General features: G+C 38.5%; 2 protein-coding genes across 3 annotated transcripts in view; both read right to left on the reverse strand.

The window, feature by feature from the left end:
* On the reverse strand, nt 1–9,132 carry LOC137047754 (probable methyltransferase-like protein 24). Of its 2 annotated transcripts, XM_067425611.1 has the most exons (6): nt 8,661–9,132; nt 7,854–7,952; nt 7,636–7,757; nt 5,498–5,720; nt 4,114–4,242; nt 1–61 (listed from the first exon to the last, which is right to left on the reverse strand). In XM_067425611.1, the coding sequence occupies exons 1-6, from the start codon at nt 8,934–8,936 to the stop codon at nt 32–34; spliced, it is 879 nt and encodes a 292-aa protein (XP_067281712.1). In that variant the 5' UTR covers nt 8,937–9,132; the 3' UTR covers nt 1–31. The 2 variants fall into 2 exon arrangements, with proteins under 2 accessions (XP_067281712.1, XP_067281711.1); XM_067425610.1 differs by lacking the exon at nt 1–61 and having other exon boundaries at nt 1,412–4,242.
* Nucleotides 9,133–14,097: 4,965 nt separating this feature from the next.
* Nucleotides 14,098–15,995, reverse strand: part of ahdc1 (AT hook, DNA binding motif, containing 1) — a 36,641-nt gene continuing 34,743 nt past the window's right edge. Inside the window, exon 5 of the mRNA XM_067425535.1 lies at nt 14,098–15,368. The gene's annotated coding sequence lies outside the window, so the exon portion shown is untranslated. The remainder of the gene's footprint in view (nt 15,369–15,995) is intronic.

Genomic DNA, 15,995 nt, shown 5'->3' on the forward strand with positions numbered 1-15,995 from the left:
CGCTTTTGGTAACTTTTCATTGGACGGTGCGTTAATCCAAACATTCGATTGGCTGATGAATCTGTCAATCAAAGAAAAAGGGCGGATATGGAAACTGGAATCTTGAAAGCGCAACTCCACCCTGGCGGCTTGCAAACATCTGTTTTTAGGGGAGGGCTAATAATTCCTGAACATCGGGCCAGTCCGAACAAATCCGAAACAGGCGATATTCAACTGAACGCCACAATAATTAATACAAGCAATAAATCATTTTTTTGGGAATCACAGGATTTTATGCTCACTGAAAAACAATTAAGACCCTGATAAACTTTTTATTGAGTAGTCGTTTATTTCATATAAAACAATGCACTTGAAAGATATTGCACGTAGCCCTTTTGTATGAAAGTGATTTTAAAGTGAAAGTAATATGACTTTTAAAGGATTCGACTTAATTGTGTGGGGGGAAATGCAGTTGAATCATTGCACTTCCGTTCACAACCACTAGACGGCATTTCTTTATAGCATATATTTTTTACAGTCTTATGGCATAGACACAAACAAAAACCCTATATGCTACTTTACCTCTTTAAAATGTCACGTACAGCACCAGTCAAAAGTTTGGAAACAATTTTTTAAATGTTTCTGATAAAAAAGTCTCTTTTGATCTTCAATGCTTTATTTATTTGGTCAGAAATACAGTAATATTGTGAAATATAAGTACAATTTAAAATAAATGTTTTCTGTTTTAATAGGCTTTAAAATGTAATTTATTTCTATGATGGTAAAGCAGGGTATCTGCAGGTTTCCCCAAGTCAAATTTAAGACTTTTTAAGACCTTTTTAAGACCATTATGAATAAAATTTAAGACATATATCACGCAATAAAAAAACGCATAGGAAATGCAGAATCACTCAATTAGGCTACTTAAAATTATATTATTTAATTTATTTAAATTGAACAAAGTATTAGTAAACGTATTATTCATAGCTCAGTCCCACTAGGATTAGCGCATATATATATATATATATATATATATATATATATATATATATATATATATATATATATATATATATATATATATATATATATATATATATATATATATAATCTCAATTGACCAAAATTAGTTTTTATTTTGTGGTGGTCACTTCCATAGATTTGCAAACATTTTTTTTTTTTTTTTTTTTATAATTAGGATGCAACATTAACCATATTATTATGTTAGATGCACAATAGTCACACATTGCAATAAAACTGACAAAATGCATGAATCTTGTTTTGTTATTATCAAAAAAGGCTGGTTCAGTTGTGTGCGATCTATCTTTAATAACATGATCGCTTAGGGTGGGAACCAACATCTTAAAAGTAAACCACAGCAATAATTGCTTAATATAAGTAAAACGTTTTCAAGTGATTACGTAATCAAGTAATCGGTCATTAATAAAATTTATTATAAACAAATGACAATAGGACAAATAAATACAATATAAAGATGCATATCTACAAAGAGGAACACTCCACCGTTTTTAGAAATAGGGTTTATTCAACTTCTTTAGACATTTAGATATGTGGGCAAATGCATTTGTCTCAGCGCATGCATTGTTTTAGTTCGGCAGGGTCGCCGCTAGCTTAGCTTAAAATGCATTTCCCCACATATCTAAATGTAGCAAAGTACCAAAGTTGAATAAGCCCTATTTCTAAAACAGTTGGTGTTCCTTTAAGTGTAAGTGCTGTTTCCCCCGTTTGTGTTGTTGTTAAGCTATATTAGTTTGCTTTCACTTTGAGAACATACTAATGCGCAGATCCAGCGCTTACTTACACGTCCCAAACTTTTTAGCTCAAATCAGGATATAGACATATGGATAATGTGTATATTTGATCGTTCAAGAGTAACCTTAGGGTAATGAGCCAAGAAATAACACATTCAATACACTCGCGCGAGCGCTGACAGGCAGCAAACACACGCAGCCTGACATCGGAGTTCGGAGTTTACATCACTGTTATTAACTATTTTAGTGAAATCGGGTATATTATACTTTTATTTGGTCATTAAGCAAGATGGTGAGAAAGATTCGCCTTCGCGTTCACGATCGCGGAACTGCAAGAACCGTCAGACTCAGCTGAAGAATAAAATCCGTTTTATGCGTCTGTGGGGTACGATCAGAAAGAGGCTCGTGCCAATAACACGAAAGCTGATTGGCTGCAATACACGTGGCATGCTTGTCTAATTTGTAGTTGTACTAGAGCGAACAATAGTTGGTCTAGCGAAAGAAAGAACTACAAACACCACAGAACAAACACACACACACACACACGTGCGCGCGTGCTGCGGGAGGCGAGAGCATTTCAATGAGGTAGCGTTACATGAACGTAGGAAAATTAAGACCTGTTAAACATTATTTAAGACCTAGAACGCAGTGCTTCCGCGAATTTAAGACTTTTTAAGGCCTTATATTTTGATTTTGAAATTTAATACTTTTAAGACTTTTTAAGACTCCGCGGGGACCCTGTAAAGCTGATTTTTCAGCATCATTACTCCAGTCTTCAGTGTGACATGATCTTCAGAAATCATTCTAATATGATTTGCTGCTCAAGAAACATTCATTATTCATATTCATATTTTATTATATCATCATCATCAATGTTGAAAACAGTTGTGCTGTTTAAAATTTTTCTTTTTTTGTGAAAACCACGATAAACTACCATTCAAATTTTGGGGGTATGTAATATATGTGACCCTGGACCACAGAACCAGTCATAAGGGTCAGTTGTGGTTGTGGTTTGTTAGGACAGGGCAATGTTTGAGATACAACTAATTGAAAATCTGGAATCTGGTGCATGCAATATTACAATGCATATTACTACTACTAATAAATTATTGATATATTTACAAAGGATGCATTAAAAATGTATCAAAATATTTCCATTTCAAATAAACAGTGTTCTTTTTACCTTTCTATTCATCCAGAAAATCCAGACAAAAATGTATTACGGTTTCCACAAAAATATTAAGCATGCAAAAATGGTTTTCAATGATGAAAGATGATTGCTGAAGGATCATGTGACACTGAAGAGTAATGATGCTGAAAATTCAGCTTTGAATTATAATTTATATTATATTAAAACAGAAAACGTCTATTTTAAAGTGTAAAAATGTTTCACAACATTACTGTTTTTACTGTGTTTTTGATCAAATAAACACAGCCCTGGTCAGCTTAAGAGATTTGGGGCTACAACCGGCACAATGTGACACCAGGCGCAAGTGTTTTTTGCTAGTTATCATTTTCATGTCCAGCGCCACATTGTTTAAATAGCAAATGCACTCGCGCCCATCTCTTCGCCCATGGGTGTCTTGTTCTGAAAACCATGTGTGTTCAGGCGCATTGTTGGCGCGTTGCTATTTTGACGAACTGAAACAGACTGCGCAATACTTTTTTAAAGGCGCGTTAGTAATAAGGTAGGAGCGCAACGCACATACAAACTGCTTATTACACACAAACATTTAAATATATATATATATATATTTCCAATTGCAAATTCCTCCATGTAAATAGCGAATCCGCCATGGTGTGAGCACAACTGGCTTTTAAAGGGAATGGGAGATGAAACTCTGATTGGTTTATTGCACATTACGCCCAAAACACACCCATGATTTATTAAGAGACTAGATACAACCCTTTTGGACCAATCTTTTTTTTCCGTCGTTAAACTAGCAAAAGTTGATTCGGACACGCCCTAAGTGAATCTGGACCATGCGCTTCATACTTAGAATAGGGCTCTTAATATTTCCAAACTTATTTCCGGTTCTATTTGTACATATTTAACATGTCAACTTCATTAAACAACCCTGCTTTAGTTTGAAAGTACACATACAGACACATATGTCTTCATCTTTCTCATGGATTCAGAGTTCTGCTTCTGTGTCAATAGAGATTTTGCAGCTGGTTATCTGAGCCCCTCTCTTGTCCTCATCCAGCTGAGAGTGTATGAGCTGTGTGAGTTGGCCAGTTTGTGTCTCAGCACATTGTGTCCCGGGCCGTGGGCAGAATGCACGAGTCGGAGTCCTGAGTTGCTTAGGGCTGTCAGTACACTGTACCAGAAACGCACCACCTCCTCTTCCGCTCCACCCACCTCAAACCCCGCCCACTGCAGATGAATGGTCAGAATGAGCTGATTGATCCTCCTGAGAGTTCCATCCTTAATCCAGCTTTCCAAAATGCGCCACTCAGCGCTCTCCAAATCCAATCGCAGGACATCCACCTACACAAACAGACACTAAATGAATGTGACATCTGGGGTACATTTTAAAGGTCCCGTTCTTCGCGATTCCATCTTTCAAACTTTAGTTAGTGTGAAATGTTGCTGTTAGAGCATAAATAATACCTGTAAAATTATAAAGCTCAAAGTTCAATGCCAAGCGAGATATTTTATTTAACAGAAGTTCCCTTTCAAAGCCTACAGCGAACGACCGGTTTGGACTACACCGCTGCACTTCCTGCTGTAATGACGTCACTAGAAATGTTTGATGACTAAAGCTCCGCCCACAAGAACACGCAAAATAGGGGGCGTGGTCTCGTTGCTCTCCCACATGGAGAAGAGCGCGCATTCAGCGCTTGCATCTCCCCGTTATGGTAAGAGGCGGGACCTTTCCTGAGCTAAGCTGCTGTCCAATCACAACACGGGAAGCGCTGGCCCAATCAGAACTCGTTACGTGTTTCTGAAGGAGGGACTTCATAGAAAAAGGAAATCATCAGGACAGAGGAAACTGCGCTGTACAGATAAGTAAATTGTGTGAAAAATACTGTGTTTTTTTACACGCAAAACAAGAACTCATGTTATATTGCACACTCTAAACATAATCAAAGCTTCAAAAACACGTGAAGAACGGGACCTTTAAGTACATTTACTTATTCATAAATTTAGTCAAGTAGAGAGTGAAACTTACTAATATCTTTGATACTCAGTAAAACTACAAAGTAGCCAAAACTAATTACATTTACTCAAATACTTTACACCACTGGTTATGAAGTAAAAAGCCTCCGCCAGAACGCTTTCCGTGTTTAACTTATGGAAAAATTTTAACTGACGTGACGTCACGTATGATGTCGGACGTAGTGTAAGCGTTTTGAACTGAGAGAGTCGTTACACTTTCTTCTTAAGTTAAATACAGAAGGCGGTCTGATGGAGGCTAGATGTTTTATTTTATAACATGTTAAATATGGATGCTGTTTCTTAAACACATGGCTTCGCTTCAGAAGGCTTTTATTGACCCCCGGAGCCGTGTGGACATTTTTATTTTATTTATATAACTCCAATTGTTTTCGCCTGAAAGAATAATGTCATATACACTTTGGATGGCTTGAGGCTGAGTAAATCACGGGGTCATTTTCATTTTTGGGTGAACTGTCCCTTTAAGTACATTAATGCAGAACTTTAGTGTGATTCACTACTGTGTGAAATGATTGTAGTGCATGTTGGAGAATCAGTCTGAATGAGTGTATTTGTGTGTGAGTACCGTGGTGTGGCCCAGGGAGTCCATGATGTCAAGCAGCCTGCGTTGTACATTACCCACGAGGCTTGGATTTGAGTGACTGCGAGGGCTTCTCCAGTCTAGCCAAGTCCGATGATTCTTAATATATGCAGGCTCTCGACCCCATCGACCGCTGGGGTCAAAGCGATGAACCTCACACCCCGCGTACAACACTGTGTCTAAAAATGCAGCATCCTTCCCATCCAGACTATAAAGATACAGACAAAAGATTCTGCTCATTTGGAACAGCCTGAAACATCCAAATGAACAGTTCAACCAATTACTGTTTCCCTGCATCAGTCGTGACATGTCGAGAGCTACAGAATCTGGGGCAACCTTCAGCTTTGTTTTGTTTTTTTCCCACCCAGAGTATTTTATACAACAAATCCCACCCTACATTCTTTGAAATGAACAAGTCTGGTCTTAAATGTGCTGCGTGTTTTAGCCCTACGGCCCTCTTTGGTCAGAAATTACCCCCAAAAATAAGTTTTGAAATTTTAAATGTTTTTTGCTTCATCGCTATGGGATGACACTTGGTGACTCACTGACTTTTATGCATTAGCTATGTGAACACACACAAAAATCATGGACATTATTAAAGGGTCAAAAAAAGGTCACACTTGGCTTCTTCGCAGTCAAAAATGACGACATAGGAAACGAATGGGGAAAAAAACACTTTTGGTGGTACAAACTACAAATCAACCACTATGCAGAAAAAGGGATGACACTCTAAAATATCAAGTGCAAAATAGACACACACACATGCGCACACACGCACGCACACACATACATATATTAACTTTTTTTATGAACACTTGTTTCTTAAAAAGGTCAAGTTTGAGCAAAGAAAATCTGAGAAAATTAAGCTGAATAAGCTGAGAAAATCGCATTTTTGTTATTGACTCCATCCAGATCGGATTCAGAACTAACGGCCTTTTCACACCGCAAGCGTGAGCGGCTCGTGAGCAGCGCGTATTTGTTTCGGCGCCCATGTTAATCAATGAGTGCATTCACACCGGGAGCAGGAGTGTCGCGTGAGCAGCAGTGAAGCGGGGGTTTCGGCTGCAAGCCTATTTTTGCTGCGCTGCTGACGCTCAATTAAAGTGAAAGCACACTTTTAAAGGACAAAATAAATGTGATTTCACACAAAAAGTGCCTAAAATGCACACAGGAAGCACGTGTAGTGTATTTGAACAATAACTGGAGTATGTCAGAAAAGAAAACGAAGAATAAAAAATATCTGTGGAAGATTTTAGCAATTTAAACTTGTTTTGATTATTCAGTTTGGGTGAAAGTATGGTTATGATTATAAAAAATAAAGTAAACTAGCCAGAAAATATAACAAACTTTCGTTTAGTTTAGTATTTAATACTCAGACAGGTAAAGGCTCTCGGTCTGCAGCTGCAGTCACGGTGTAAAGAGAAAGCACATGCACTTTTGATGGACAAAATAAATATAATATCACAAAAGCGCTCAAAATGCACACAAGAAGCACATGTGGTGTGTTTTAACAATAACTGGAGTATGTAATTAAAGAAGACGAAGAATAAAAATATTCTGTAGAAGATTTACCCATTTAAACTTGTTTTAATTATTTAGTTTGGGTGAAAGTATTATAAAAAGTAAAGTAAACTAGCCAGAAAATATAATAATTTATTTTAGTTTAGTATTTAATACTCAGACAGGTATAGGCTCTATCATTGTGGGAGCCGCTGCTGTGACGCTGCACCAACGCCTCCAGTGTGAATACTCTCGCACGTCTGCAGCTGCAGTCGCGGTGTAGTTACGCTGAAGTGCTGCTCACGCTTGCGGTGTGAAACAGGCGTGAGCTACACAGTCCTGTAGCTCGTCCTGGGTCTTCATTTCATTCAGTAACATCAGGCAGTTTTGATCTGTATGCTGTTTAATGTTGGTGACCGTGTTGTTTTACACATGCATCTGCTTACATATGACATCGCTTGTTTCTGCTTCTGTGTTTTGAATCAGAGATCTGTACTCTTTCAGAAGATGCGTAATAGCGCCACCTACTGTATAACAGTGAAAACACGGAAAGCTGGAAAATTCCGTCAATGGCAGGGAAAGAGTTAACCACCTGCTTTAACTTAATATATGTATATGTTTACCTGAATGAGTAGGCCACACAACCCCTTTTGCCCCTCCAGTGGTTGATGCACAAATCATCAGATTGACCAGGAGAGCCTTCAGATTGATTCCCATCTGAATCCTGGACCACAGAGCAGTTCACCTGCAGGGTACAGAAATCTTGCTAGTCCATTTTTATAATATGCAACTGCATATTGTTAAGACAGGAATGATTGAGCATTATGGTACATTTGTGTACCTCTGTTGTGTTGACGAACTGGGTAAAACGCAGCAGCTCTGCGAAAAACGAGGGTTGTTCTGATGCCCATGGCTGCAGTATCAGCTCTCTAGCCGAGGCCTGTAAACACACAAAAACAAACATCTCTCTCTCTCTCTCTCTCTCTCTCTCTCTCTCTCTCTCTCTCTCTCTCTCTCTCTCTCTCTCTCTCTCTCTCTTGGCCAAATTTCAAATGCACATACAAAAACTTGAAAACAGGGATGCAGTGGAGGAGGGTCAGGCATTCGATAGCCACTGTGTGAGCATGTGCAGCGCTTCAGGCAGAAGTTGCAGCTTGTTTGGGGTCACAGAATGTGCCCTTTTTGAAACCAGAAGTTGAACAAAAGAAACAGAGAGAACTTTTTTTTTTTTTTTTAAACCTGATGGGCTGTTGAAAATTGAGCCTCTCCCAAAACATACAACAACCCTGTTTAGTAACCATGGAGACTCTAGACTAGTGGAAGAGGGGATATGACTCACTGAGGAACTCACTGTTGTGGGGGCGGACAGTGAGACAAACAGAGAAAGGGAGAGTGAGAGACTATTTTTCAGAAATGTTTTTCCACGTTAAATAGTCTAGGAGGGATCCCCGTATATTTTGCCAAGTCACACATACCGGTATGTTTTCCAATCCCTCTAGACAAAAAAATAAATAAATGCAACTTTTTACTAGGTAAGCTCATTCACTAGGACAATTAATTTTCTTTTGACTTGCATATGAGGAAGAACATCCCCCTAAAGCTGGGAGATACAAAAAGTTACCTGCATTTCTGCTGAATGTGAGATTACCTGAGGTCCTTCAAGCTCGTTTTCGTCTTCATATCCTATCAGCTTTGAATCCTCGTCAGTCCAGAGACCCAAATCCCGCTCGTTTTTTCTAACCTTAGATTCCAGGAGGTCATTCTTCTCTATGCTTATGACGAGAAAAGCTGGCTCGTCCCCGCTCCTCCTGCTGTACGGCACCGTTAAACTAACCAGTAGTTGGACCAGCAGTAGCGCCGATAGACCTATAATAAACATACGGTGGGAAATGCTTCTTAGTCTGCTTAAATTACAAGCGGCCATACTTTCCCTATTTTGAGCGTGCCGTGGAGTGACCCGTGCATGGGAGCGCAGACACCAGAAATGAAGAGCCGGCGCCACGGTGACTTTCTGGCTTGAGGGCAATGGGATTGAAACTCACTGCTGGACACCCGTGCGCGTGAGTCAGGATTTTGCCCAAACAAGTCAACGTTTCCCAAGAGAAAAACATGTTAATAGACATAGGCTTGGATGTCTAAATGAAAAACAAAACTATAACGGTTTGTTTTGTGTGTGAGGTTGAGGGACGAAAATGGGAACAGTACAGTATGAGAGAATCCAGTGGGATTAACCATTCAAACGCAAACACAGTCACGCGACGCACCACCCCCGCGCGCGAACACATTTCACTATGTAAAAGCAACGCGTCATGAGTAGGATGCTCAAATAGTCATAATTCATAATGCATTAGGTGAGTAATACCCTCATGACGTAGTCTACTGCATCTATACTGTAAAAGTTATATGATCAATAAGTTACAACAACAACATTTTTACATTATCTCATCAAAATAAGTTGAGCCGTTTTTAATAGTGCCCCTATTATGCTATTTTAAAGGGGTGGTTCCGTGTTTTTTTCTTCTAGGCTTGGTTGTGTTTATGCGGCGCAGTATAACATGTCTTAATACTTCTTTTTTTTTAAACGCCGTGTTTTTCTTATATTTGATCTTTATTCCACACCGCTGTCTCCAATGTCCTTTGAACGGCTCGTCTGCTTCCTGCTTCTATGAACCCCATCCCTCTGAAAAACGCAATGGTCTTAGATTGGTTAGATGGCCAAATGTAGTTTCCTGTATTTTTATTCGCTGAAGTGCCAAGCACAGGTTGCCGGAAACGCCACACCCCTTCCCATTACTGGCAGAAGTCACATCTGCGAGACTAGCAAGGGTTTATGATGTCACCAACCCAGGAAGAAGCTCGTTGTAGTCCCAACTGGCCGTTTTTGTAGGCAATAAACTGCGATAACTTTAAAAGACAATATCTCCGTTTGCATTGAACTTTCAGCACTGTAACTTTGCAGATACTGTTTATGCTCAAGCAGCAACATTACACACTAATTAAAGTTAAAAAACTGAAACCACCCCTTTAAAGGTATTTTTGGAGGTCTTCTACAATAGGTTTACATGCATCAAAGGTCATAAACACTTAAATTTTCTCATAGGCTATACATTGCACATTACCACATTTTTCAATGATTCTTAAACGACTGGTCGGATGAATCAGTCTCTCTAAAAATGCTTTCATGAGCTATCGGAAATGTACTACTTCCCACTTCTCAAGTCATGATTACCAGCTCATTGCATTAAAATTTTGACTTGAGAGGGCATTCATGTCCATATATTTTTCATAAGAAAACTAGTATGATAATTCGATAAAGGCAGCATAAATCCATCCTTTGCTCGAGCCTACTCTGCTCTGATTGGTCAGATGGCCCAGTCTGGTCTACCTCATTACCATAACTGAACTTCAGCTCCGGAGGCTTCCTTAGTCCTCAGTGATTGTACACACTGTAAAAACAGATTAGGGGTCATTTGCGGGTGGGACGAATGGGACATGTCCCCATCACTTTTTAAACATCTTGCTGCACAGATGAACCTAATTCAAACAAAACATCTCCAGTTAACTAGCAGAGCATAATTTAGTTTGTCTGATACATAAGAGGCGATCTGGTGCTCGTTGCCACTCTTATTAGTAGCGTGGATTTCTCTTGTGGCTCACTTCACGCAGACAAACAATTTAATATGGCTTAACGCCATTGCGGAGACTTTCTATTTGTTCCTGTGAAATCACAAAACAAAATGAACAAAACACTGTCCCTGCTCTTGATATATAACCACTGATGATATTCGGTTTGGATGAGAGAAAAAAATACGACAGATTACAAACAAAACCCACAAAAGACCATTAGGGAACTAGATCATTAGGAAATACAAGCAGAGTTTTGCGAATGTATGCATTCATTCATGTAAAAAAAAGAAATCTTGCCACTAACGAAATATTCTGTTTAGATGCAAGAATTAAACATAAGTTGTATATCTATAATTTAACTCAATGAATATTTAAAATGATTTCTGGATATTGTAATATAATTTTTTTTCTGCAGTTGTTATTGTACATTTTATACATCTGATAAAACATTGTATTAGCAATGCTATTTTAGATATACCCCCCCCCCCATAAACACACCTGTCCCACCCACTTTTTAACAAAGTTACGTCACTGAAAGACAGGAAAGACAGGAAAGACAGTGACAATTATGTCGATTATCATATCAATCTTTATAAACCCTGCCTTTCACTATCAGGAATGGAAGCCGACGCCAGATCAAGTCTGTTATTTCAGGAAAATAGGCCCACTGGTGGTTTGCAACATCCACTTTACAAACAAAAGGTCCATTTGTGGAAGAGATGGTGTTTTTATACAACAGAAAACACAAACAAATCATTAAAATGGACTTGTTTGTCAGGAGTATCTTGTACATTGCTTTCCTCATTAAAAACTTTCCCTTACTGCTTTTGCTTGTTTCTTAATAAACAATTAATGTTTCTTAATGAACTATTACAAGTTGGCCTGCATGCTGACAGCTACATCAGGGTATCGGGGGTTTGTTTTTAAGGGTCTCTTAACATTGTTCATGCATGACAATCTCAGTGGTGATTGCAAAGTCCTATTAAACCTTAAATCAAATTGCAAGCTTGTAGTTTAAAGTATCAGTTTTTTTAAAAAAAGGGACACTGTTGTATTTTTTAATTTTCTTTCTATTTGTGACCTCTAAAAAATTTGGAACATATTATCATTAGGTCACAAATATGGGGAGAATAAATGCAAAATAAGTAAAAAATGAAAACAAAAACATAGGGTAAAGCACTGGTTAAAAAAGGTGCATATTATTTTCATTTAAAAGGTACATGCATATCTTGGCAATTGTTTTATAAGGACATTGGCTCGATTGCATGTTAAAATGACAAGCAGCCAACATTAAGATTTAGCTTTAAACTTTTTATTTTGTGTATTTTATATGAATGCAAATTAACCATAATATATAATAAATTGTCAAACTGATGCATGTTTTATTAAATATGTGTATGTTAGGTAACGCAGCACTGTTTATCATATTAGATACATTATTTGATTATTGTGTATTCAGTTATAATGCGTGTGTGTTCGCTCGGGCGGCTGCTATGAGATGCTTGTTCACACTGCAGTGAGCCAGATCGATGATAAACCTGCTACTCGTGGTAAATCAAGAAAACTAAATTTAAACAATAAGACTAACTCTGTTGAGTTTTATAAACAGTTGCTCACCTGTCTAATAAAACACATCATATATTAAAGCGTCTTTGGTGTTTCCATGGTTTCTAAAAAATAAAAATAAACTGGAAATCGAGGGGAACGTGGTATGATGTCATTGGTAGGCGACGCGCAGTCATGGCCCGTGTCCTGGTTAAAATTGCTTATTTATCTGGATTTAAACATTCTTGGAAACATTTGGGATACTGTAAGTCCACAAAATATATAACGTTGTTCTAGCGGATTTTTTGATAGCCTATTTTAATCCAAAATTCTTACATATTGTGCCGTTAAGTGTCTTTATGTTTACCTTTTGTGCTAGATGCTCATTCAGCATCCATGTTGGCCTAAAATATTAAACTAGACGATAAGCCAAACATTTGCCTTTTGATACGCAAGTCCCTCGGGTTGATCTGTTGGAGATAACTAACATAACTGTCATATATTTTCACATTCTCAACACAGTGGGGCAGTATAAGGATGAGAAATTACAGTTTATGTTACATACCCCCCCCCACACACACACACACACACGTCATGTTTCCATGTTTTATGGGGACTTTCCATAGGCGTAATGGATTTCATACTGTACATCCTATCCCCCTACACTGCCCCTGCCCCTAAACCTACCCATCACACACACACACACACACACTACCCCTAAACCTACCCATCACAGGAAACATTCTGCATTTTTACTTTCTCAAAAAAACTTCTTCGTTGTGATTTATAAGATGTTTTCCTCATGGGGACCTAAAAATGTCCCCACAAGGACAAGGATTTCAGATATTGCCATCTTTGTGGGGACATTTTGTCCCCATAACGTAGGGATTATCAGGCCACACACACACACGCAAACTGATCAATGACTAATGTACACTATTCTCATGGCCTTCTTAGATTACTTACTTTCCATACATTTCATAATTCCCATACAATCCTTTCTTAATTTCACTGAAATCTGTGTTCATGTCCTCATCTGAACTCATCTGAGCTGCTATTAGAATGTCTGTGGACAAAAGCACAATTGCCTCGTTCCAAATGCTTGAGTAGTGCTGCACGTCCGGAATGTAAAAGAGGCACCAAACACACACACACACACGCACGCACACAGTCTGGTGCGCTATCTTTCTGGGGACTCACCATAGACGTAATTGTTTTTATACTGTATAAACCATATATTCTGTCCCCCTACACTGCCCCTGCCCCTAAACCTACCCATCACAGGAAACTTTCTGCATTTTTACATTTTCAAAATAACTCATTCTGTATGATTTATAAGCTTAGGTACCCATTGTGAACTCAATTTAGGTCCCTACAGTGACACGAGTCCCCATGAGTCTGTGTGCATTCAGGTTGAAGTCCCCACCAGGCTAGAAAAACATGTACACACACACACACACACACACACACACACACACACACACACAAACACACACACACACACACACACACACACACACACACACACACACACACACACACACACACACACACACACACACACACACACACACACACACACACACACACACACACACACAAAGAACTGTTTCAATACCATTTCAGAAAGAAATGTTTTGGGATATATCATTATAATGAACCATCTAGTTAGACCATGCTCATGCTGCACACATATACATACATTATATCGAGAACATATCAAGCTTTTATCATAAAAATGTAATTGGACAGTCCTCCGAATGAGATCTGACATGTTTGTTAAACGTCTTAGTAAAGGTGATAATAACTGCATGTTAATATCCATTGTTTTTTTATTTTCCTGCTTGGCCACCAATGGACCTCATTTCATTTTCATCGTACTTCCCCAACCACAGAGGAGAGGCAGGACAAAATTAAACAATGATCAGAACAGAATGTGTATTTAAATATTTTCACCTCAGATACAGTATATGGAACAGACAGATACAATATTTCATCACAAAAAATCACTGTACGACACAGCGGACCACAAGAAATACGAACAGAGGGATGAAAGAAAAAGAGCAGGAGAATATGCATTGTCCACACCCTGAGCTTCAGGCCATCGTATCCAGGGTGAAAAATACCCTGGCCTCTAAACATCTTAACAAGGACAGCATCTTTCAGGGGCAGTGCATGGGTGTCTGTCCTCCTGTTATGATAAAAACACACAAATGAGAGTCGGATGTCGGGCACAAAGTGACCATGCTGCAGATCCATAGCGGCGGTTGTAGGGATCAAATTTGGAGACATTCCTGTGGAACCAAACCAGGCCACTGATAAAAAATATTACTTAAACTGTACTTGCACAAACCCAAGCTGAACAATTTAAAGCCACATAAAACTGGTATTTCCCTCATGTGTTCTTACAGCAGTTCCAAAACACTGTCATGACATTGCTGCATTAACATATCTCTTTCAGCAGGTTGTTTTCATAGCGGTGAGCTCCTCAAGTGATCGAACCATTTGAGTAGCTTATGTACAAATGCTGTTTTTGCTGTAGAATTTTTTTTCTTAAAAAATGGTGAACTTAAGAGTGAGAAGAGGGCAGAGTTTGTGCAGTCACCATTCATAGATGCTGAAGGAACAGGACCTTTAGGATTAAATAATCTCCCCAGAGACAAAATCAGAGGAGACTAAAACAGACAAAGAGGGAGCAAGTTCAGGATGTAGACAAAAACCTTGTGTGTGGTCTCGCACATTGGTTGAGTTTTTGGCCATCAACAACCGAGTATGTGTGAATCACATTTGCACTTTAAAAGAAAGGGACAAGGTTGTTCCCTGCATGTCATTAAATTGGTTTCTTCGTGATACTAGTAGTGTTTATTCTTTGTTTAACAAGTCCCTAGCCCAAGCTATGTAGCAATATTAGCTGGCAAGACTTTTTGTGCGTGCATTTGCAGTTGCAAGTCGGCGTATGAAAAGTATATGCAAGAATGTAAATGTTTTGTGAGCACAGAGTATGTTTGTGTTTGTGTTCGTGCATGTGTTTATGTGTCTGTCCATGTGTAGGAATTTGGATCTTGATTGTCACTGCTGGAGAAGTCTTTATTTAGTCCATAGCTCTGAAACTCTTCAGTCTAACTCAGTAAGTGTCTTCCTTTAAAAAAGATTAAAAATATGAAAAGGGCACTGTCCATTTCATCTGTCAAGAAAAAAAGAGAACAATCAAACGAGGGTTAGTCTCAATACATACACTGTAAAAAAAAATCAAGTCTCCAATTGAAAATTTTCTAGGGACTGATCACATCTAAATTTTTCAGTAGGCCGAATTGAATTTCTGTGAATTAAATTGCATCAATTCAAAGAATTTCAATTCGGTTAACTGAAAAATTTAGATGTGATCAGTCACTAAAATTTTTTCAATTGGATAATTATTTTCTACAGTGTAGGGACATAAAATCGTATCACAATATAGATTGTAGTAGCATTTAAGTATTAACTTGAACAATTGCAATCATGTATTGTAGTGATGCGCAGGTCTGGTTTTTTTCCAACCCACGGGTCCCACTTTTATGAAATTATTTGGCCCGCACCACTGCATATTTTTTTACAACCCGCACCGCACGCGCGACCATTAAATAGACATACCAGGCGTACATTGTAATGTAAATAAAAACAGCCTTTATTTTAGCCTGAAATTCACGAGTTTGTGTGCCCATATAATCTTAGTGAAAGTGGTAAACAGATTTGGCTTGCTGTCTGCTATAGAGGGGCTCGGAGAGGATATTCTACCCGAGCGCCGATTGCCCCCATAACAGGCAAATTGAAT

Source organism: Pseudorasbora parva, chromosome 19 (genome assembly GCF_024679245.1).
Source record: "Pseudorasbora parva isolate DD20220531a chromosome 19, ASM2467924v1, whole genome shotgun sequence".
Classification (NCBI taxonomy): Eukaryota; Metazoa; Chordata; class Actinopteri; order Cypriniformes; family Gobionidae; genus Pseudorasbora; species Pseudorasbora parva.